This window comes from Rhopilema esculentum, chromosome 3 (genome assembly GCF_057945365.1).
Source record: "Rhopilema esculentum isolate cy_ngs chromosome 3, ASM5794536v1, whole genome shotgun sequence".
NCBI lineage: Eukaryota > Metazoa > Cnidaria > Scyphozoa > Rhizostomeae > Rhizostomatidae > Rhopilema > Rhopilema esculentum.
In genome coordinates, this window is record NC_142817.1 from 1832852 (window position 1) to 1854463 (window position 21612).

Consider the following 21612-nt stretch of genomic DNA (forward strand, 5'->3'; position numbering starts at 1 on the left):
CCGTGGCCCCCTCTGCTTCCATAATTTGATGGATTTTCGGATAAAATCATTGTTTTGTCGAAAAATTCCCAGACTTGAGCAGTGGATGATTCTCAAACTTTTAGCAACATAAATTACAACATAAATTACTGCTTCTACTTAAGTAAAATTAATCATGCCCCCTCTAGAATTAATTCACCACGGCGCCCTTGTTATACCTTATCAGTTTCGGTCTACCACCTTCAACATTTGTTTTTGCCGCTTTCATAGAAATCCTTACATTGTCTACCCAAACCTGGTACTCCTCCATGTTTCTTTCTTTATCTATCGTCAGCTTCCCGATCTTTTCCACCAGGGCACAGGGATGCAAATAAAATAATTTTTCATGGGGGTGTCAGGAAAAGTTGAACCGGCTCATGTACAAAATTGACTGTCTCTTAGAAGCCAATCCAAGCAGATAAACTGAATAAAAATGTGTCGAGAATATGTTTGGGAAACTTTCAAGAGACCCTACGATGTGGTAGAATGAGGGTTTTGTTCTCTTTGTAACTGTTGTGTTCATTTGGCACGTTGGAGGGGAATCCAAAGCGCCAGATAAAATATTTACCTTTGTTTTGCTAAACTTGTACTTTGGGGCAGCTAAACAAGCTCAAAACATGCATACAACTCAACTAACAGTCAAGGGGCAACTTAGAGGAGTGTAGGGGTAACAAATAAGAAAAAAAAATTGAAAGAGCCGGTCCTAGCTAATAAGTGGAGGATTCCAGTTACTCATAAGGCTAGAAAATGCGTTTCTAACATATCTTTGAATGCATCATGTCATTTGATACAAAATAAAGTAAATATTCCATCGAACTTTAAAGAAATATTATTAAAGGCCAAGCAAAACGCAACTGTTAAGAAAATTAGGCCCGATCCAAATTTCTTGTCATAATCATCCTTTATGAAAAAACCTAATAAGAGCTTGTTAGGCTTTAAAACCTAAAAATAACATATGGACTAATCTAGGATGAAGCAATTGAACAATCAAACTGTCTGTTAATTAGGTCTCTGAAGGCCAGCAGAGCCAGAGAGACTCGTCGAAAATCAAAATTTTCCCTGGAAGTCCGGACGGCATGAGTCCGGACACCCTAAACACAGACTGTCCTCCGACACCCTAAACACAGTCTGTGTGCCATAGGCGTAAACTGGGGGCTCTGGGGCTTCAGCCCCTCCAGACGAAAACAGAGAAAAATAGGTAAGTGCTTTAGCAATTTTTAGATTAGTTTGTTATATTATTGGTTTCACGCATAAGATTTGTTGCATTAGATAATTGCGTTTACAGCAAAATAAAGTATGAAATTATTGTGAACATAAGATCAGATCCAACTCGAGGCCAATCCTTCAGAGAGGCTGGAAGCATAAGAGGAAAGCAAAATGCGATCTTTGCTGACGTGATAATAGCGTGAGAAAGGGTACATTTTGGGTGCCTAAATAGAACTGATGATCTCAACCTAAAGAAACTGATTATGATTTAAAAATAAACTTTCAACCATTTCATTTGAAAAATCACCTTTAAACCCTTAGCTAATCCACTTTCTATCCTGTGACACCAGCAGCTGCCATTAGGAATTGTCATTAATTTGTGCCTAATTTGAGCCCCCCCCCCCCCCCCCCTGGAAAAATGCAAGTCTACGCTTATGCTGTGTGAACTACAAGTGCTGTGTTCTCCACAGCGGACGTTTTCGAACTTTCGCGAAATATTTTCGGCTCACTTGGCAGCTTCCTAGCAACAAATGTTATCTCGTGCATTGTAAGAGCAAACAGACATAGTTACGTTAGGATATTTCAAAAAGAAGGTTTTCATAAATGTTAACAACTTTGTGGCATCTGATTGAGGGTTGATATGTTAATTTTAATACTTTTGAGCATTACAAACGAGAATCTTCAGTGACACGCAATACCTCAGCTTCATATTGTTATCGAAACTCTGGTGTGGCTTCTCAGTAAAAGATCAAATAAACAATGGCCGCACGAGCAGTTGGTTTTTTATTCATCTCTGCAGTTACACTCGCAGTCGTTGTAAACTTTGCAAAAATATCAGAATTGTTACACTCTAAAAATGGCGGATATTCAACGTGGACGTCATGGAGCCGTTGCAGTCGAAGCTGCGGTGGAGGAAGGAAAGGTAAGTGAACTATAAACATAAGTTGGCAACTTCTTGCTTGACACATGTTCAAATCTTTTCGCACGACGAATTGTGGTCTTTACGAATAACTAGCTGTAGTTTAACCATAGTTCCATGAAAAGCTACATTACTGAAATATTTGCCTTCAAACTTAAGGTTTATTTCTCTTCTACAGCTTTTAAGATACTAGCCCTGCTCAGGTTTAGGTATCTAGCCTTGCTAGGGCAATTGTAGTCGTATTTCCGCCTAGGGTAGCGAAGGTACGAAAATTATTCTAAATGATGACTGTATGTTGCGAATATTAGGCAAAAAGAATCATATGGATAAATATATATTTCTGCAGACTACGCTTTATACTCTATCAAGCATGTTTTGAAGCGGCTTCAAGAGTTTAGAAACGTGAGCGAGTTTAACATCCTTGACGAAGCAAATGCTATTCCAAGTGTAAGAGAGCCTCACACTGGACCAGGACAACGTCCATGAAAAGTGCCAAAACAGTTTAATGATAAAAATGTTATGCTTTATGCTGTTTACCTGACAGGTAGCCTACCTGAACGACAAGATAAAACAGAGGTAGTGCGTATACAAAGATCATTTTATGGGGCCATTGATGCAGTCATTGTCAGTCTTACAGACATATTTGATCAAAAAGAGTTCATCCTTGCCAAAAGCATTTAAAAATTTTTATTGAACTCAATGAAAGAAACAAGCATCTCTATATCTAACCTGAAGAAAGATCTTTTGAATAGAGATTTGCTGGGAACGCAGTTAGATAACCTCCCCACCATCTTTGGCCTCTGCAATGATGAAAAAAAGAAGATCACCTCTGTGCTCAGAAGTTATTATAATGATCAATTGTATTACACAGTTCCACTTTGTTCAGCATCTTGTGAGCGAACATTCAGTACCATGCGGCGAATGAAAACATGGTTACGAGCTTCAACTGGTGCAAATCATTTAAACCACATAATGTTTGCAAATATCCAGTAAGAAAACAAGGACCGAGTGCATATCAAGTCTGTTGCAAAGGAATTTGCGGAACAGACAGAAACAAGACTGAATTACTTTGGAAAATATGGACAATAAGCACACAAATACCTTCTTATTTTTGTTTCTGTTGAAAGGGATTTTACCTTGATTGGTGACAAACGGCCTAAAATTATGGTGATAAAACCAAATCTGAGCTTGAAAAATTTGTATAATGGATTTGGAAAAATTTCCAAAACGAGGCAGTGAATCGAATTGGTGTACGAGGCAGTAAATCGAATTGGTGTACGAGGCAGTAAATCGAATTGGTGTATTGCTCAGCGGCAGGCACTGATTGCAATGAGACTATCGCTAGGAAGGGGTGAGCCTAAAAAGGAAGAGAGGGTTGCGGCTCCTCCTTTCTAACGATAGTCACAGAAGTGCAAGCAGTCTTTTGTCACGTGACCTGTCCTCATTTTGGAATCAGGGTTAATGGCGCTATTGTCTTTCCAAGGCTAATCTTAATATTCTACCCTAGGGCCACTGGCTGCCCGCGTAGCAGGCCTCGAAGGGGGGGCTATATGAAAAATATTAGTGCACTGTTGTTGTGATTGATCAAAGGGATAGTAATGTCATTTTCTTTAGTTTGAATTGTTCTCAAGGAAATACCTATTGAATCTAATTCCTGTGTTTTGTTCTAGTTCGGACAAGAAATTGCACAGCTCCAAGACCAGAAGGCCTAGGGAAAAGTTGTTTACAGCTAGGACCACCTTATCAGTTAGAGATTTGCAATTCGAATCATTGTCCCATACATGGAGCTCCCGGTGGATGGGGAGCATGGGGGCCTTGTGACCACCAGTGTGGGGAGGGAACAATGGAGCGCCGAAGGGAATGTGACTCCCCGCAGCCCCAATATGGCGGGGCAGAATGCTTGCAGATGTATCTAATCGACAAGGCTTCATGTCCAAATCTAAAACCTTGCCCTATCGACGGGAAATGGAGTGACTGGAAAGATCAACCATGTTCAGTTACATGTGGGGATGGAAAATTGAAAAGGGTGAGAGAATGCAACAACCCCTCTCCCCAGAATGGCGGAAAGGAATGTGAAGGCATAGCCGAAGAAACAAAAGACTGCAAACAAAAGGAGTGCCCTGTGCCCACGACCGCACCTCCAACTACAACTGTAGCTACAACCGCCAAGCCAAAAGAAGATAAAAAACAAATGGACGAAAAAAAAGAAGAGAAAGATGGAGAAAAGAAAGATGAGAAAAAAGAAGAGAAAAAAGAAGAGAAAAAAGAAGAGAAAAAAGAGGAGAAAAAAGATGATAAAAAAGAAGAGAAGAACGAAGAGAAAAAAGAGGAGAAAAAGGAGGAGAAAAAGGAGGAGAAAAGGGAGGAGAAGAAGGAGGAGAAAAAGGAGGAGAAGAAGGAGGAGAAAAAGGAGGAGAAGAAGGAGGAGAAAAAGGAGGAGAAGAAAGATGATAAAATTGAGGAGAAGAAAGAAGCGAAGAAAGAAGAGAAAAAAGAGGAGAAAAAGGAGGAGAAAAAGGAGGAGAAAAAGGAGGAGAAGAAGGAGGAGAAAAAAGAGGAGAAAAAGGAGGAGAAAAAGGAGGAGAAGAAGGAGGAGAAGAAGGAGGAGAAGAAAGAAGTGAAGAAAGAAGACAAAATAGAGGGAAAGAAGGACGAGAAAAAAGAGGAAAAGAAAGACGAGACAAAGGAAGTGAAGAGGAATTAGACAAAGAGGGAGAAGAGCTATCATGATAATCAAGAACGCGACAGAAAAAATTGACGAAAAATGTAGAGAAAGTTTAAAATAAAAATGCTAGCTAAAGGTGGTTAAAAGTTGCACGTGACATAAAAGCTAGAAATATTTTATAGGATTGAAAATGTAGTTAAAAAAGACAAATAAACCAGTTGTATTTCTGTAGAATATTGTTTTATTTATTCCAATGCAGAACGATGTAAGTTTTTTAACAAATGCAAAAGTTTGTAGTGTTGCGTTGATTCCTTGGTTGATTTGATCACTCATTTTGCATTTAACAATGTGCAATAGCTGTTATAGCTTTAGCCTATATGGATTCAATGTTACGTAACAGTACCAACGAGTAAATAAGTGCTGATGGAGAGAAGATACAGAGAAAGGCAAAAAATACTCTTCATAGAGCAGAATGTAAAATTAACCAGAAGAAAAACAGCAAAGATTGATTTCTTAGCCCGATTAAAGACGATACTCTCAACCAAATTGGAATTTTCATGCTAGCTTTTCCAGTGTTATCTTTGTTCCACAACTTTGGTATCATATTTTCGAAAAAGTGAGGGGGCTAAAAACCCTTTATACCCGGCTCCGGCGTGCCTGTTTCTTCAAACTTTTCTAAAAAAGAGTTTATTACAAAAACATTGATAATGAGTAGATAATTTGCACATGTTTTCCAACTCAGATGATAGTCACTTCGGTTAAAACACACACAATTGGGGACAAAATATGCAAAATCATTGAAACATGCTTCAGTATTTGCCGGAAAATTTCGGAAACTCTCGTACTTTGTCGGAAATCTAACTCCCATAGCGCTCCTAGTTTACAATCACACTCAGATTTCCAAACAAGACTTGATATGTGCATTAGCAGGGCCTCCCACAAGGTAATAAACAGTGTTCAAAATTTTCGAATTAAGTCCGTTCTCCTTGGAGTAGAATCGCAAAATGCCCGAAAAGCATTTAAGAATCCAGTTTTTTAAGGACTGAAGCAGTTTAGTTTCTATTTTATCGGTTGTCTAAAGAACGTGAAATTCTTTTCTACATAAACCCTAAAACGAGGGAAAATTGTAAAAGATTTTGTAGAGGTACAGATGAGGAAAAGCTTTTGCCACCACGTCCTTTGAATTAGCTTAAAATACATTTCAGAATATTTCTTACAGTCGTTTGCTTGCAGTCTCTAGCAACGTTTTAGTTTTATCTTAAATATCAACCCCCCCCCCCCCTGAGGTACTAATTCTATTGCAGATCTGCACTTTCTCAAACACCAAATTGCAGAGCCAAATTTCTCAAACACCAAATTGGCTACCCCCTCGCCCCCTCACTACGCCACTGCCCCCACTTTTCAACCTGCGTCGGAGCCCATGATTAGCCATGCCCACTGTAATATATTGCTACAGAAGCATTGATTTGAACATATCATTGGATGATTACGATAAGTCAGGCCCGTAGCCAAGGGATGGCATGGGGTGGCAATGCCACCCTGGATCAAGAGAATAGTAGCTATTTGCCACCCGATAATTTTTTCTCTAAACTTTTTAATGGCGTTTTTCTTCGTTATCATGGGATTGTCATGACAATTTGAGTTAAGCTAATTCTGACGGATAGAAAATTGTTTATTGAGGTCTCTTATTATCCATTTAGGACTTAAGATGGTGCCTGGCAACCAAAAAAGTTTCGCTGCTAAGCAAAGTCTTGAATAGAAATCAGGGCCGTAAATCTGTCATGTCAATTGGGGTGGTCAGCAGAGCAAATGAATATAAAGTGTGCAGTGGGTCATGGCACCACCAAGCAATTTACGGTATGTGTTATGGAAACAGCTTGAGCGGCAAACGACTTAAAAAACAAAAAGAAAGATTATTAGATTTGTAAGGTTTTTTTAGCTCTATAGAAGGTATTTACAGATATTTCTTAGCACGTTGACTTTTTTATAATTGAGTTGATAACATTTTTCAAATACAGCTTGAGGAAATTGAACTTGAGGGGCTGAGAATCGCGCTTAGTGATGTAGGAGGACCCACCATGTTTGGGGCCGACGCGAAAGAAAATTTTTTAAACCATACCTTCTAAATAGCAAGAAAAGCATCTCCCAGACCAAGTTTAACAAAATACTATACCGTTCAGGATAGACAAATCGACGTTTCTGAGAAGAACACTGATTATTGTTCTGGGAGAAATTGGGAAAGGGAAGAGTCATGCTTAAACTCTAGTGACAGACGTCGGGGAAAGAAAGAAAAGGCGTTTTCTATTCGAGAGCAAGCGATTTTTTCCTGAAATCATATCGGATTAAAAAAAAGGATGTATCTGAGAACATATTAGGGCTCAAAACGAAAATTTTCTTAAAAAAATAGAGGCTGAGCAAAAATATTATATTACATGCAAAAGTACTTCTTTATTGACGTGGTACTTTTACGCAAATTAATTTAACTTCTTTCCTTTTTTGTCTTTTGGCATGTTCCTAAACATAAATAACTGCCATCAACAATAGTCAACTTGTGCTTGACACCATGACATAGAGTGGCTGTGGTTTGTTGCAAGAATACATAAAAACTTAGTTTAGTTCTAACCCAGTTACCAGGGATTCCTGAAAATAATTTCTCAAAAAAGTCGTTTTGCTAAAGATTTTTTTTTGGGGGGGGGGGGGGGTCCAGTCCCCCCCCCCCGTTCCCCCGGGATTTACGGCCCTGATAGAATTGCTGAAACGTCTGCCTGCAACAGGTTTGGGGATTTCGCCATCCCTACCCCACAGGCTCTGCTACGGGCTTGCAATTCTCCACTGTAATGCTTATTGTGTGTGTTCCCAAAAAAGATCTTTTCCAGCGTTATAGGTATTTGCTTCAACTGCATCCTCGTTTTGGGTTGAAATAGGCGGCAATATAAGCCAGAGAGAGACTTGCCAGGGTTTGTAAATATCAATCAGTGAATGTGTGGATTTGCGTGTAGCAGTTTTATCACAATGGACACGAGCAAAGATGATGACTCTGAACAAAGATTGCAGGAATGCCCTTCAGATAGTGTAAGTATAATGTGATTCATATGAAGTCGAAAGATAGTAAGCTTAAAATGCTTATCAAAAGTGTTTGTGTAGCTTTCCAGTGTTGTGTGTTCCAGCTTTAAATAGTCACATCAGATGCCAAATATCATACCAGTGTCGCAGCGTCTATGTATGCTACACTTGCGGCGTAAAAATTCTAGACAAATTCTGAAATCTTGCAATACGTAGGAGGGGCAAAAAATCCAGGGCCAGTGCTCCGATGGGGCCCGCGAAATGTGATAATAAGATCTATTTATAATGCAAAAAGCTATGTATTACTTCAGCTACTTATATGGAACCAATGCTTGTAATTATCGCAGAGAAATGCCTGCAAACTTTTAACAAGAAGCAATACAAGAATACCCTTTGGCTTTCGGGGTGTGACAATTCATGTAAATCATTTTGCTGACCATACTAATTTCTCTAACACTAATTTCTAGAGAAAAGGAGCCATGGGGTACCACAGGGTTCTCAAACCTCAGCATACTTTCATTGTCATTGAAGAGGCACAAAACACCTCAAAATCACTTGAATTGGATTAGAATTAGTTTAAAATTTGGTGTTTTGAAAGACATAATTTATAATTATAATGGTTGCCTTGAATTACCGCTTGGTTTTTTAAGGAACTGAAATTATGATTCAATTCATTCATCATAACCATATCACATGTTTTTATATGCCTAGGTTCTGTGCTCATGTCATTTCACCGTTTCATACTCTTCATTTACCAGAAAAAAACTTTAAAGCTAAGTTCATTTCTGAAATGTTGAAGTTTTTCCATAATACAAACCCAGCAAGGAATAAATGCAGAGGGGATTTCACTGGGCTTTAAGATTACAGCATACAGACTATATAGAGAATTTTGGCACAAGCTGATCTATTACTGTGCGCAAAACTTTAGTAATGAAAGGAATGTAACAAAAGGATTCAACCATGCTTGAAGTAAGTTGTTGCCAGCAAAAGATTTTCCCAAGGACTTATCACCCTCTCATTTCAACTGAAAAGTGAAGCACTTTCCAGCAAGATCTTGAGTAGGACACTAGATCTTTAGAAAAGTTTGGTGTGACATTGAAACTTCCTTCAGGTGCCTGATTAAAGTGTGCTATGTAGTTCAACAGAATATGTTTTAAATGAAATAAAGGTAGTTCAGTAGCCTTGTTGCATATTGAGCGTTGGGTCTATTTGCCAAAGAAAATAAATATATTTATTGATAGTATTTCAGGTCACTAATGTGGAAATCAGGCCTTGCCGTTTGAGGCGAGCGATGGCCTCCACGCTCACCTCCACGCTCCCCTCGCAACCTGAGGCGAGCGATGAATTGCTCTCCTAAACAGAACATGAAGGAAGAATCGCTCCCCTAAAATTTCCTATTCAGAGAATTATGAAAATGCACAAGGGTTAATTGGTTTATTTTTGTAACAGCAATTTCTCCCGACATTGCATTTTTTGCAATTAACTTTTTGCTTGTTGGGCGGTTTTTGTTATGATAGGCATAAACTTCGATCTATTTGGAAAAAGATAGTCAACCGAAAGGTACATTTGTAGCGATTAGAACCTTTCAATCTTAAGAAAACAGGAATATTTTTGGAAGGAAAGTCGAAGAAATTGGTAGGAATTGTAGATTGGGGATATAATAAGACAGCAGGTCCCTTCCAGCAATAGAAACAAAACTATCCCTCAAAGAGAACAAGGTACTCTGTCATGCAGATCAAAAACGACAACCAAAACATGGAATTCCACTATCCAGCGGCATTTACTGAAAAACCCAGATTGGGTGAAAACTATAACGGCGACATGTTTCGCATTATTGGCAAAGCCTGATCATCATTCCATCTAGCAGTTTGTGAATCTATCTACTATATAAACATGACCAACCGCTTTTGTTTAGACATAAGTGAGTTCGTTTTCACCTTAGGACTCCGTTGGTAATATTTTCAATAGGAAAGCGGCACTGATTGGACAACCTCAACAGTCATGTGCTCGCATTTTCTGATTGGCCTATTTCGATCCAAAACTGGGTATTTCAGCGTAGAGTTTTCCATCTATGTCCTGACGTTTTATTCTCTGAAGAGTGCTAGACGTATAACTTCAGCTTGCTTTAAATTTTTTTTTTCAAAGCCATTTTCAAATTCTGTGCAACAAAAAGATTGTTTTGCAAGAGAATTGTTGTTTTTGTGTTGTGCCAGCTTTACATGAAACTGAAAGTCTGTTCTTTTAAATACTTCAAGTAAAGGGGGTGCCTAAGTCCCGGTTAAAGCAAATACAAATTGAAAGAAGTAAAACAGCATACTCCTGACTGAGGCTATTAAAGGCAACCAACAGATACTAAAGGGGCTTATTAAATCATCTGTTGATTGTCTTTAAAGTATATTCTATGTGTTACTGATTTGGGAAGCGATTCACAGCTCATCTATAAAAATACAAACGGCCAGGCCTGGTGGAAATCCTAAAAATAATTTCCTGCAACTATTACAATGTATAAATTTTCTACTATTCCTTTCAGGCTAGCTCCCAGGCTTCAAATTTTGATGACCCTACATGGTTTTTGAAATATAGCATCCTTGTTAAAGTCTTTGCTTGAACTTAAAATATGATTTCAAGTGCATTATTTTTAGGCCCCGTTTCTTGATAAGAAAACCACTAAAAAACAAAGTTTGAGTAGCATTGATGGCGAAATCTTTCACTCTGTTTGCCCAGTAACTTGAGAGGTGGCCCTAGATACATGAAGTGAACCCAGTTGTCTCATAGATGCTCTTTAGTAACAAACTTGGTGTCTTTTTTATTTTAAGAATCAAGCTGGGAAGGCAAGGGTATGCCAAGGATGTCCAGGACAGGCCTTGTGTCAAAGTGGAGGTGAAGCTTATTTATACAAAATCATATTACTTTTACAACAAAGATAACAACACAGTATTACTTTGCCAGCAAATTGTCATATTTAAAATTAATACTCCAGACTATTTCCCGGCAAAACAAACATGCCATCTTTCAATTTTATTTACTTCTTTATTTTCATATATCTGTTGTTAATTCTTTATCATTCTATGATACAGTTTTCAATTTATTAGAAAGCAAAACCATCTCAAGTAAGGTGTAATTCAAAAATCAAGATAAAAATGATTTTTTTAATGCATCTCTCCTTTAGGGGTATCCAAAACATCTAAATCACATCTTGTTGTCCTAAGCATTTTTTTGTTATAGAAATTTTAAGATTACATGTACGTTTTTATTTTCATCATATTCAAATTATTTCAATGAATTTTTATTCTATTATGTTTCTTTTGAACTTTATTTAATTTTTCAAATTAATCCAAACACATGATTTTTTCTAAAATTTGTAACATTTGATGGCTATGAATTATCAATGATTTTTTTCTTCTCAAGGGGGCATTGACCCAGACCAGAAGTACATTGATGTCAGAATGAAGGCAATCAAACACAAGATTCTTGTTCTTTCAGGAAAAGGAGGTATAATGGCTAATTGGCATTCTCATGTTTTTGCTGCGAAATTATTGCTGCTAAAAGTACTTTGACCTTAATGTCTGATTTTGCCAAAACCATAAATTCCTCTCAGATTCTGTAGAGATCTTTTGATCTGTGTGGTATTTTAGTGTTTTGGTTGCGATTTTACTAATGGCAAAGGAAAGATGGGTTTTGCTACTTGCCTTTCATCACTAATCTTTTGAAGATGAAGATGAATTGCTACTTTTTTTCAATACTGCAAAACCAAGTCATAAATAGGAAGAGTTCCTATTTTAATTACAGTTGTTTCAACACTGTTGTCTGAAATTTGAAGGGAAAGGCTCCAGAAAACTACTGCCATCTCAAATAGCTTTGTAGTGGATTTTCAACCCCTCCCTCTCTTTAATAGTATTTCTGTTGCCTTATCCTTAGTCTATAACTATTTTAATTCAATCTTACCTTGAAGAGGCCTGACAGACATGCATCACTCGAGGAATACTGAACAGTTTTCTATGCATGTCAATTGAAAATGAAACTATTTTTTTAAATGAAACTGTTTGATGTTAATTTATGCCCTGCTTTTCAAATTGATGTCAATAATTATGTTGATGAATGCATGGAAATGAAATTTTGTGCTTAAGGAACAGCTTCCTAAAATGATATGACATGAAATACAAATAAATGAATGCAATTTTAAAGTTGAGGTTTGAGCAATGAAGATGTCTCTTATTAGAGAAAATTATTTGATCTATTCTTGAATTAATTGCATTTAATAAAGTATGGTTGTGTGATTCATTCTGTTCAATTTCTATTTTATTTTAGGAGTTGGAAAGTCAAGTATTGCAGCTCTATTAAGCATGGCCCTTGGGAAAAGAGAGAAAACAGTATGAGCTCAAATTGGTTTATATATTTCTTGATTTATATTTTAGAGATTTTTGCAATCAAACCATCAATTTTCCACATCAGCTAATGCCAGTAGAGTGAACCAGAAATTTTATTTATGCATCGGATATGCACCCATGATTTTCATCTAAAAATACAATGACTTTTGCTATTGTATGCCTAGAACACTTTTCATCCCATATGTTGATAGCTTAATGACTTTTGCTTTGATATTTTAGGTTGGTCTTTGTGACTTGGATATCTGTGGCCCCAGTATTCCTCTTATTTTGGATGTGAAGGACCAACAGGTGGTGCAAACACCTTATGGGTGGCAGCCATTAAAGTAAATTGGTCTTATATATTAATCTCATTTACCTTTTTTGTTCAAAATAGCCTATTTGCAATCTATGGAGCCATTTTCATATCAATATACCAGTTCCTACTTTGAAGATTACTTTAATTGACAATCACTACTATATAAAGGATTAACTTTCAGACTATTTGTAATTTTGTTCTTCATAGATATTCATATTTTTGTTATTCAAAAATACCAAATTTTCAACAAAAATAATCTTTGGGCAATTTTCTCATATTATAGAAAGTATTTTATTGAAAGGTACACTCGCCACACAAAAGTACTCGGACAGTTCGAAGATCGATTGCGCTTTCAGACAAAAACAAATTTACGCAATAATGACTTTTTAACTTAGTGACAATACTTTTTTGAGAAACCCTTTCAAAATAAACCAGAGCATTAAAATGCTGCAAAACTTCTGCCCTTTTTATCCGTAATCATTTTCTGTTAAAATCAGAAACCTTTGCGCTACAAGCCTTATGCAAATCAACTGATGTCAAATAAGCAAGTCTTGCTGAAATCGGTCGGTACGAGGGTACATTCACAATTCTTTATCATTTTCCTTGCAATATTTTACGACAGCTTTTAAAAGTCCAATTGTTTGTGAACATTTTTTGCAATTTCGCGTAATGATGCAAACCAGTTTTGATGCAAATTTGATTAGGACGGAACACTCAGACGTTGGTGTCGCGAGAGCTCTTGCGCGAGAGCTTTTAACCGTGAACAATTTTTTAGACTTTTGTTTTTCAAATCTTTTTGCATATCTCGAAAGCGGCAGTCTTTCTGCATCCAATGATACTAGCAATTTAATGATAACTTTTCCCCATCATTGTGATAAAACATTATTTCTAGACACTGCTCAGAAGTCAGTTCTGATGTTTCGGTCGCTACCATTTTGAGGAAAAACCTTCACAGAGTTTGCTTACATATCGATAAGATTATTTTTTATCGACGAATAAATAGGTTAAAGGCCAAAAAAACTTCATGAAAAAATTCGAGGAAATTGATAAAAACGTTTTCATGAAAACTGACTTTGAAATTTGTAAACAAATTTCTCTAAGAACAGATTCGCAACTGAATTTGAAACTGTCCGGATACTTTCGTGAGGGGAGTGTTTGTGTCCAGCTAGAGCAAGCAGCTCTGCGGTGGTTTTCAGAAACATGCGATTTTTCATGTTATCGCCCCAGCCATTTCGATTGTTCTGTTTATCTTCTACACTGCTAGGCTAGCTTTTCATGTGAGCAGTTTTGAATCGCAAGAATACTGACCAATCGCAAGCCGTTATTTTGATGTTACTTGACAAGTTAGGTATATGCAGCCCTTTTAGATGGACACATTACCTTTAAGTATGATAAAACTTCTAGAAAACCTTTTGAAAATGGCTTTGAAAAAGCAAACATTTTGAAACAAAAACCTTTTGAAATTTATCACTTTCAAGAATTAGGAGTAAAATCAATTAAAAAATAAATAAATGTTTTTTAGGTTTAAAGATATTAGATGTGTTGCCTAAAACACTGGTGCCCAGAGCGTGGGCTATTTCCTGGGTCAGAATAAATGAAAGATGTTTTTCATATAGAGAATCTCTTGTGGTATTTATTTAAGTTATTTTTGTAAGTCATAAAACCATATTTTGTATCATTTAATGGAATTTTTTTTAGATTTGTTTGTGACAGTAGGTGAAATTTGCAGTTTTCATTGATGTTTTGTTTGGTATGAGGTATCTGATTGTTATATTCTTGAAGTAAATTTGAGCTTAAAGAACAGACCTGCATCCACTGTCTTCGTTTTAGATCCCGTCATTTTAACGTAAAAGTAATGTCAGTTGGCTCGCTGTTGCAAGACCATGACTCCGCGTGAGTAAACCTGGATTTTTTACCCTCGTTATGCATCACTATGGTGATATTCTATCCCTGGCAACTGAATAGATCGTCTAGGTGTAAGCGAAATATGAAAGATCTCATGCTATCAACAATAATAGCGAAATGACGCTGATTCAAGAGTTTGTTTTTCTTACTAAAGATAAATATTGTCCAACTCTTGCCAACGTAAGTCTATTGCCTTAAGCAAAACAAGCTTTCTGGATGCAGTACACTCATATTTAAATGTGTTAGGCCTTTGTGTACAAGGAAATGTGCCAAAATTCCTGCTTCAATTATTGCTTTTGAATACTTATAAGATGTATTTTATCAAAATCTTTCGATCATGGGAGATTTCAAGCAATAAAATGTCTTACTGAATGGCGAAATTTTTTTCTAAACAAAATTCTCAATTGATTAGAAATTCATTTATATCTCTTTAAATATCATGGAAAGTTTGCTTGAATGTTAGTGTCGTCATGTGAACTGATGTATTCATTCGCTTTTTCTATTCCCTGAACACGTTTTATAAAAACAATATTGCTCTCGAAAGCAAGACTTCATAATTATGCCCACGTGTTTGCTGTTGTCTTGCAAATGATAATTGCCACCTTTACTCTGGCATATTTGACTTGTGGTTTGAGCACAACAGTATTTGATAATTGATACTATTTAGTCTATAAATACGTTCATTATTTCTAGTGTTGTTTGGAGAGGTCCACGGAAAACGGGTAGGCCCATTAACACTCTACACTGTACTGATATTGAATCCATTCCTTGTCTAGGCTTGCTTTACGCTTATTGACATAAACGAAGTAATTTCGCTAGTAATTTTTTATGTCTTTGTAGGTTTTTATAGGTTTTTGATGGATAAGACTTTGTAGATAAGAATGAAAGACGAGCAAGGGACAATGGGGTCCTTGTCATGTTTGTAAATAGCATCTGCTGTTTAAATTGAAAAAAGATCCAGCATCGTCTCTGCATTTCGAAAATTGACAATTTTTCTAATTTTATCATTAAAATAACAGCCACCCGCATTGTGTTCTTGAATGAACCAAATGGGCATGTTCAGGCCGGCCGTTTGTATACAACGCAATATTCACCTGCGTAAAACCAGGCAAAGTTTAGCAGTAGGCAAATTATACAGGCGGTATCTTTAAATAATCAGCATTTTGAAAAGCTCTTTCCTGGACCTACATTCCCCCTACGCATGTTTGTCGGCTTCTTAAAGTTTCAAGAATCGTGAACCATTTTTTAACAAACGAGTTAGTTATCTCGAACATGTCATCTGCTTGCAGCCTCGTACGAAATCGATTTCATTGAAAACTGCCTCGTGGGGATTAGCGTTAGATTACGAAGCGGCCTTGACATCTTCTGAATAAATTCTATGTAATCGAGCCTAATCTGACTGTGCTTTATTTTGACCTTGTCAGATAAACCTTTAAATAATTTAAAAGTTTTTATTTGCAGGAATGATAAAAAGGTTTCTCAAAGATACATTTTGGGGAAGACTCGATTTTCTAGTTTTTGGTAAGCAGGATAATTTTTGTTGATTGAATTTTAAGAAAAATCTAGTTAATGATGTAGATTGTTGCATATTTATTAAAATGCTAGTTGACAATACCTTGAAGATCAGCTACATCTGTTGCAAGTTGAGTGGAATATGCCAAACCTGGGATGAAAAATTGGGATGAAAAACAGGAAATTTCAAATTTGTCTGTTTTTGGAGCTATTTGAGATATTCATTTGAAATTTCTGTACAACCCATAGCTAGCTACATTTTCTCAAAAACCTAGCAAAATCTGAAAGGATGGGTGACAAAGATTTTGTCCACTTTGACATGGAATGACCCAAGTGATAGAACTAATTTTCCCTAAAGGATTACTGTTGTTTTGGTTCGGTTCAAAGTTTTGATTTCTGTTGATACCAAGAGAACGATGTTGGGACGGAACCGTCGCTCTCATGCAAATGGTACCCCACTATAGCCGAACCATGCTAGTGTTTCGGTAAGAAACGTCCGTGTTTCTTTGGTTATGTTTCAGCCAATTTGAACACTTGTAGCTGATTTTGCATACTTAGAGACATTTCATGGTGTTCTTTTATGTGATAGGTCCAAACCCAAGAATTTTAAGAATACATGTTTATGATGTCATATCGTAATACATGAAGCTCTATTTGCAAAATGAATCTCAAAATATCAAGATAAACTGCATCAAAACGTCGACAAAGAATCAATGAAAAAATCTGAATACATTTTTTTTTTCAATCGACAAGTTGAACTACACTCACGTTTTACTGAAATGTGCTTAACAAATTTAGATAGATTTGTCTTCGAAAGTTAAAAATCTCGAAGTAAACGAAGTCTAATTTTAGAGTTGGCTCTTTTACATAAACTTTTATGGTTTGAGAAAGTTCTCAAACAAATGTTAAAACATAATACCCAGTCACTCCGAAAAAATATCCTATTTGTTTACATTTTTCATTATATTCTGTGCTCGAAAGTAGTGCGCTGTACGCTTCTGGATAGTATTCAGTCAATCAATTGAATTTAAGGGAAATTTACAATTTTTGGGTAACGATTCAAGGAACCTAAAGTGACTATTTAGTCAGTTACCAAGGCAACGATGGTGGTAAGAGCAGGTATCATCAGGTATTTTGATAGAAATTGGTTTAACGAAAAAAAATTATATTTTGTAAACAATCCTGAATGGACGAGAAGAAAAGACCATCCTTGCAATGTTTGTGCTTCACTTTTTTGTATGTTTTGTATTTGTTTCTACCCATCATCCGAAGGTAGTTTTTAGTACACTGAAAAGCAAGGCTTATCGAGCAGTGTCCTGGTCCTTCCTCTCGATATGACCGCTCCTCTTGATTCCTGCGCCTGGAATTGCAGAGAGCTGGCGACTCCCCTCACTCTGTGTGAAAGATTGGTCATGTCATGGACTCGAACTCCTGACCCTTGAGGCCCTTAAGTGCAATTGCCTACAAAAGTTAGTTTTTATGGGTCTTACAAAAAAACAAAACTGAGTTTCTTAGTAGTATTTATATAATTTTTCTGCAGATACTCCACCGGGTACTTCAGATGAACATTTAACAGTTGTCAAGTGCTTGAAGAACGTATCTCCTGATGGAGCTGTGTTAGTTACAACCCCACAGGACATTGCTTTAAATACCATCAAAAGAGAGATCAGCTTTTGTAGAAAAATGAACCTGAAAATTATTGGAGTAATTTCAAACATGTGTGGCTACGTGTGTCCCTGCTGTCATGTGAGTATATTATGTGTTTTTGAAAAGCAAACATTTGGTTGGATTCCACATGCGTCCGTGTTGTGATTGCCTCATTTGGGACTTAATGTAATTTTTCATGAATATTTTTATGTTCTGAGACTAGGTTGCGATTTTGAGACCAAGATGGGCCTCTGTGTTTAATTTGCCCTCGACTATCTCAAGTCTTGGCAAAATCTGTGTTAACAGCAAACACGGAAATATCATTCCGATTAAATGAACTGTTGCATTTCTCAAATTTAACTGCGTCGTCCTTTGACCATGGACTTATTCGCTCCTCGTGCACTAAAATTTTGGATTCAATTTTGATTTCAAGTCAAAAATTAACCAATTGCCTGTTTAAGATTGGTAACCTGAGTTTGATGGAAGCAAAGAAAATGGTGCAAAAATGTTATAAAAGTAGCATAAAATTACCACCTGGCAATTGTAGATATGAGATATGGGATTAAAACTTGCGGAAAAGAAAGGTCCTGCCAGAAGTGTTTATTTTATAAAAATGTGGATCTCATTTCGGCATTTTTAAGTCATCAAGGCATCATACATTAGAACGCGAAAAAAATTTAAGATTAGCAAAAAGCGTTGAATTAGCTAATTCTATAAAGGACAGTGCAGCTTTAGATCGTGCTCTGGACAAATTGGATCAGGAACAGAAAGTTTTGCATTTCATTTCCTTAGAAGCCAAGCTTTAGCTTTAATCATGTCGTTTGTTTTGAACTGAACTGGGCTGATAAAAGGTTTAGTTATTGTAACTGGTAATTGGCCGGCTTTTCACGTGATATATCGCTGTCGGCCAAGCCTGAACGCAGAAGATGTTGCAAAGGAAGTTAAACCAATCTTCAGTATTTTCCTTAATCTTATTGTCATCAGTTAAAAGGCTTCGACAAAATGTCTATAGCCAATGTGATGCTCTGTCGAAGTTTTGACGGCATATTTCGATTCAGAATCGTGAAATGTAAAAGACAGTGTACTAGCTATGTTTAATGCAGCGTATATGTGTAAATCCGCGAAAAAGAATAACTTTATTCGCCTATTATTCATAATTTATCCATAACTCTTTTAAGTATGAACTTCATGTACAACTTTATGTTTTTAAATACGTTTGAATCTATGTAATCATGTAATTAATATGTGTAAAATTTATTTTGTAAGAAATGGGCCAAAAATCTTGTGTTTATTGCCATTGACGAATCAGATTCTGTTAGTTGTGATGGTAAACTTACCCTTTTAAAAAACATTGTTTTGCAGTCATCCAGGATTAAAAGGGCTAACATTTAAATGCTTTGTCCACTTATATTTCCTTTAACCTCTATTTTTATTGGAAACCATGCCCCACACTCCATATTGAAACTCTAAGCACTCTTAAGAAGTTTCTAAAACGCTGTTTCATTAAAGAACACGATTAAAGGCACGAGTTTAACAAAGAATCGATTTTCATAAAGCATGTTTAGTTGAAGTCCAGAAGTAATATCTATATGTAGAAGAAATTGAAGTTATTATCTAAAGGGTATGATAAAATATTCATGGCAGCTCATGTTTGCAATACACACATGTTGTTGTGAGAAATTTTATTTAAAAAGCCTAGCGAAAAGGTAACCATGAAATTAAGAAAGAAATTTCTCGAAACTCTTTCTTTAAGACGATTAAAAACCTACTTATGATTCAATTGAGATTTATACTAGAAAGAGAATTACCTTGTGACTGACTGCAATGCCTGCCAAAAGTCTTGGAACACATTTTGGAACACCAACGGCATTTTGGTCATTCGCATTAGCAGTTTCCCCTCCCCTCTTTTAAACAATGTTGAGTTATTCACCATAGCATTTCTCTATTCGGACAAAACTTGCAATTTCAAAACTAAGATGGCTGGGTTGCAATTCCATGTTATGTATAATTTTTGTTATATGTTATATGTAATATGTTTTATGTTTTATGTATTATGTTACATGTTATGTTATGTTATGTTATGTTATGTTATGTTATGTTATGTTATGTTATGTTATGTTATGTTATGTTATGTTATGTTATGTTATGTCATGTTTTGTCATGTGATGTTATGTGATGTTATGTTATGTCATGTTTTGTCATGTTTTGACATGTGATGTTATGTAATTATTTTGTTATGTTAATTGTGGAAGTTTATGTTCTATTCTCGTCTATATAAGCTGGAAGGGTTCGGCTAACCGGAATTTAGTGTGTTATCTTCTATTCTATCTAAAAGTAGCTAAAAGTAGCACTTTGGTTGTTTAAGGAACCTTCAAGAAACTTTTGGTTCTAAGATCAACAACAATAATCAAGAAACCAAGAAGGAATTCTGAGCTAAGATTCTTAAAAAATTCGTGTTTTGCTCAAGTCAATGTAGAGACACAAACTCTAATCTCCAGGAGTCTCTCTTCAAGTAGTCTAACCTCGAATTGAATAAATGAATCGTTTATTGGAAGATGTGATGGAAATAATAATTTGGACGAGTTGGCAGCTATTTCACGTTGACATATATTATGGAAAGAAATAATTTGTTCTGTTTAAGGTTACATTATGTTACACTTTTGTGTTTCTTAAATTTGTTTTTAAAACTTAGTGTACAAGAAACCTACCAGAACTTTAAGTACTATAAAAATAATATAAAAAAATTAGGTACAGTAAAAAAACAATCAGGAAACTGGGCACTTATCCCTAGCTGCATTTATCAAGCACTTATCCCTAGCAGATTGCGTGAAGCTCGCTGTATCTGCCGAAGGTTTAGCTTGAAAGCAACTGCTCGAGCACATTTGCACAGTATTCTCTTAACAGCCAATGCTTTTAATATCTTCTGCGAGTATTTAAGTTTTAGTTTGAAGATCCATTCCGGAACCGATCGTTAGTAGATCATACGTTTAAAGAAAGCCTTAAACCGTTTTTTAAAGAGAGTCTTATTTCACCGTAGGAAGAGTTTGATCTGTTCGTTAACAAAGGCACACAAGAGCTTTGTAATCAATATGGAATTGAGTTTCTAGGACGACTTCCTATCGACCAGGTGAATTTTTCTTGCAAAATTTAAAATCTGTGAGAGTGAACTCAGACAAAATAGATAATCTGAAGATGCCTTTTTTCTGGCTTTGTTTATTTCTTCCAACTATGCTAAGGTTATAATGTTGAAAATCCCGCAAAGTTATAATATAGAAATGTTTTGACATCCTTCTTAAATTTTCTACATAAATCCGCTTTTTTTCTTCTATTTTCTCCACATGCGTTCAATTTGTTGAAAAACATTGCGTTTATTTTCCGCCAGGAGACTTTGTCTGTCAAAAATGCATTAGGTAAGTGAGAAAGGCAAACTACGTTAAGAGTCATAAGAAATGTTTCGTGTTTAGACGGAATAATCATCGATCTTACTTCATCTTATAGGAGTTCGTCAAATGCTGCGAGCAAGGATCATCAATATACGAAAAAGAGAATTCGACATTAACTAGAGATTTTGATATAATCGTGGATAGAATTTTAGAGAAGTTATAGCAAATAAGATTCCTTGACTTATATCAATTTTTTCCATAATTTTTTATATCAATAATAAGTGTTTATTTTAAAAAAGAAAAGTGGAGCGAGTGGCTTTTAAGAGGTCGTGTTGCGAACCCATGACTCTATGAATAATATTTTTAACTTTTGCAAAAAATGATTTCTGTGAATTAATTTGTAAATTGAATTGAGTAATCTGTGAGCGAATATTTTGGTGAAATGCCTTTCAGAGTGAGAGGAGAATATTTTTTCTGCAGACCTGATGTAAGGAGTTGGTTAAGTTATTAGTAACTAATAACAGAATACTCCATTGCTGGTGTGGTACTAAAAACAAGCTTCGTTTTTGCATGTGTAACAGCATAACAGTATAAACTGAAAGAAAATAGGG

At 36.1% G+C, this 21612-nt stretch overlaps 2 protein-coding genes across 2 annotated transcripts; both read left to right on the forward strand.

The window, feature by feature from the left end:
- Positions 1-1738: 1738 nt before the first annotated feature.
- LOC135692676 (uncharacterized) lies at positions 1739-5110 on the forward strand. The gene is made up of 2 exons (XM_065210920.2): positions 1739-2146; positions 3814-5110. The coding sequence occupies exons 1-2, from the start codon at positions 1984-1986 to the stop codon at positions 4845-4847; spliced, it is 1197 nt and encodes a 398-aa protein (XP_065066992.1). The 5' UTR covers positions 1739-1983; the 3' UTR covers positions 4848-5110.
- A 2516-nt stretch (positions 5111-7626) lies between these two features.
- Positions 7627-21590, forward strand: LOC135692677 (cytosolic Fe-S cluster assembly factor nubp1-A). The gene is made up of 11 exons (XM_065210921.2): positions 7627-7880; positions 10688-10751; positions 11280-11363; positions 12180-12241; positions 12479-12582; positions 14385-14447; positions 15153-15181; positions 15921-15980; positions 17512-17717; positions 20656-20745; positions 21117-21590. Exons 1-11 carry the CDS (start codon positions 7788-7790, stop codon positions 21222-21224), a joined length of 963 nt encoding a protein of 320 aa, XP_065066993.1. The 5' UTR covers positions 7627-7787; the 3' UTR covers positions 21225-21590.
- Positions 21591-21612: the final 22 nt, after the last annotated feature.

Coding starts and splice junctions, on each gene's coding strand:
- LOC135692676 (XM_065210920.2), top strand. CDS start 1,984: ATGGCCGCACGAGCAGTTGGTTTTTTATTCATCTCTGCAGTTACACTC. Junction 2,147..3,813: donor CTGCGGTGGAGGAAGGAAAG/GTAAGTGAACTA, acceptor GTTTTGTTCTAG/TTCGGACAAGAAATTGCACA.
- LOC135692677 (XM_065210921.2), top strand. CDS start 7,788: ATGTGTGGATTTGCGTGTAGCAGTTTTATCACAATGGACACGAGCAAA. Junction 12,242..12,478: donor TTGGGAAAAGAGAGAAAACA/GTATGAGCTCAA, acceptor TTGATATTTTAG/GTTGGTCTTTGTGACTTGGA. Junction 15,981..17,511: donor ACTCGATTTTCTAGTTTTTG/GTAAGCAGGATA, acceptor ATTTTTCTGCAG/ATACTCCACCGGGTACTTCA.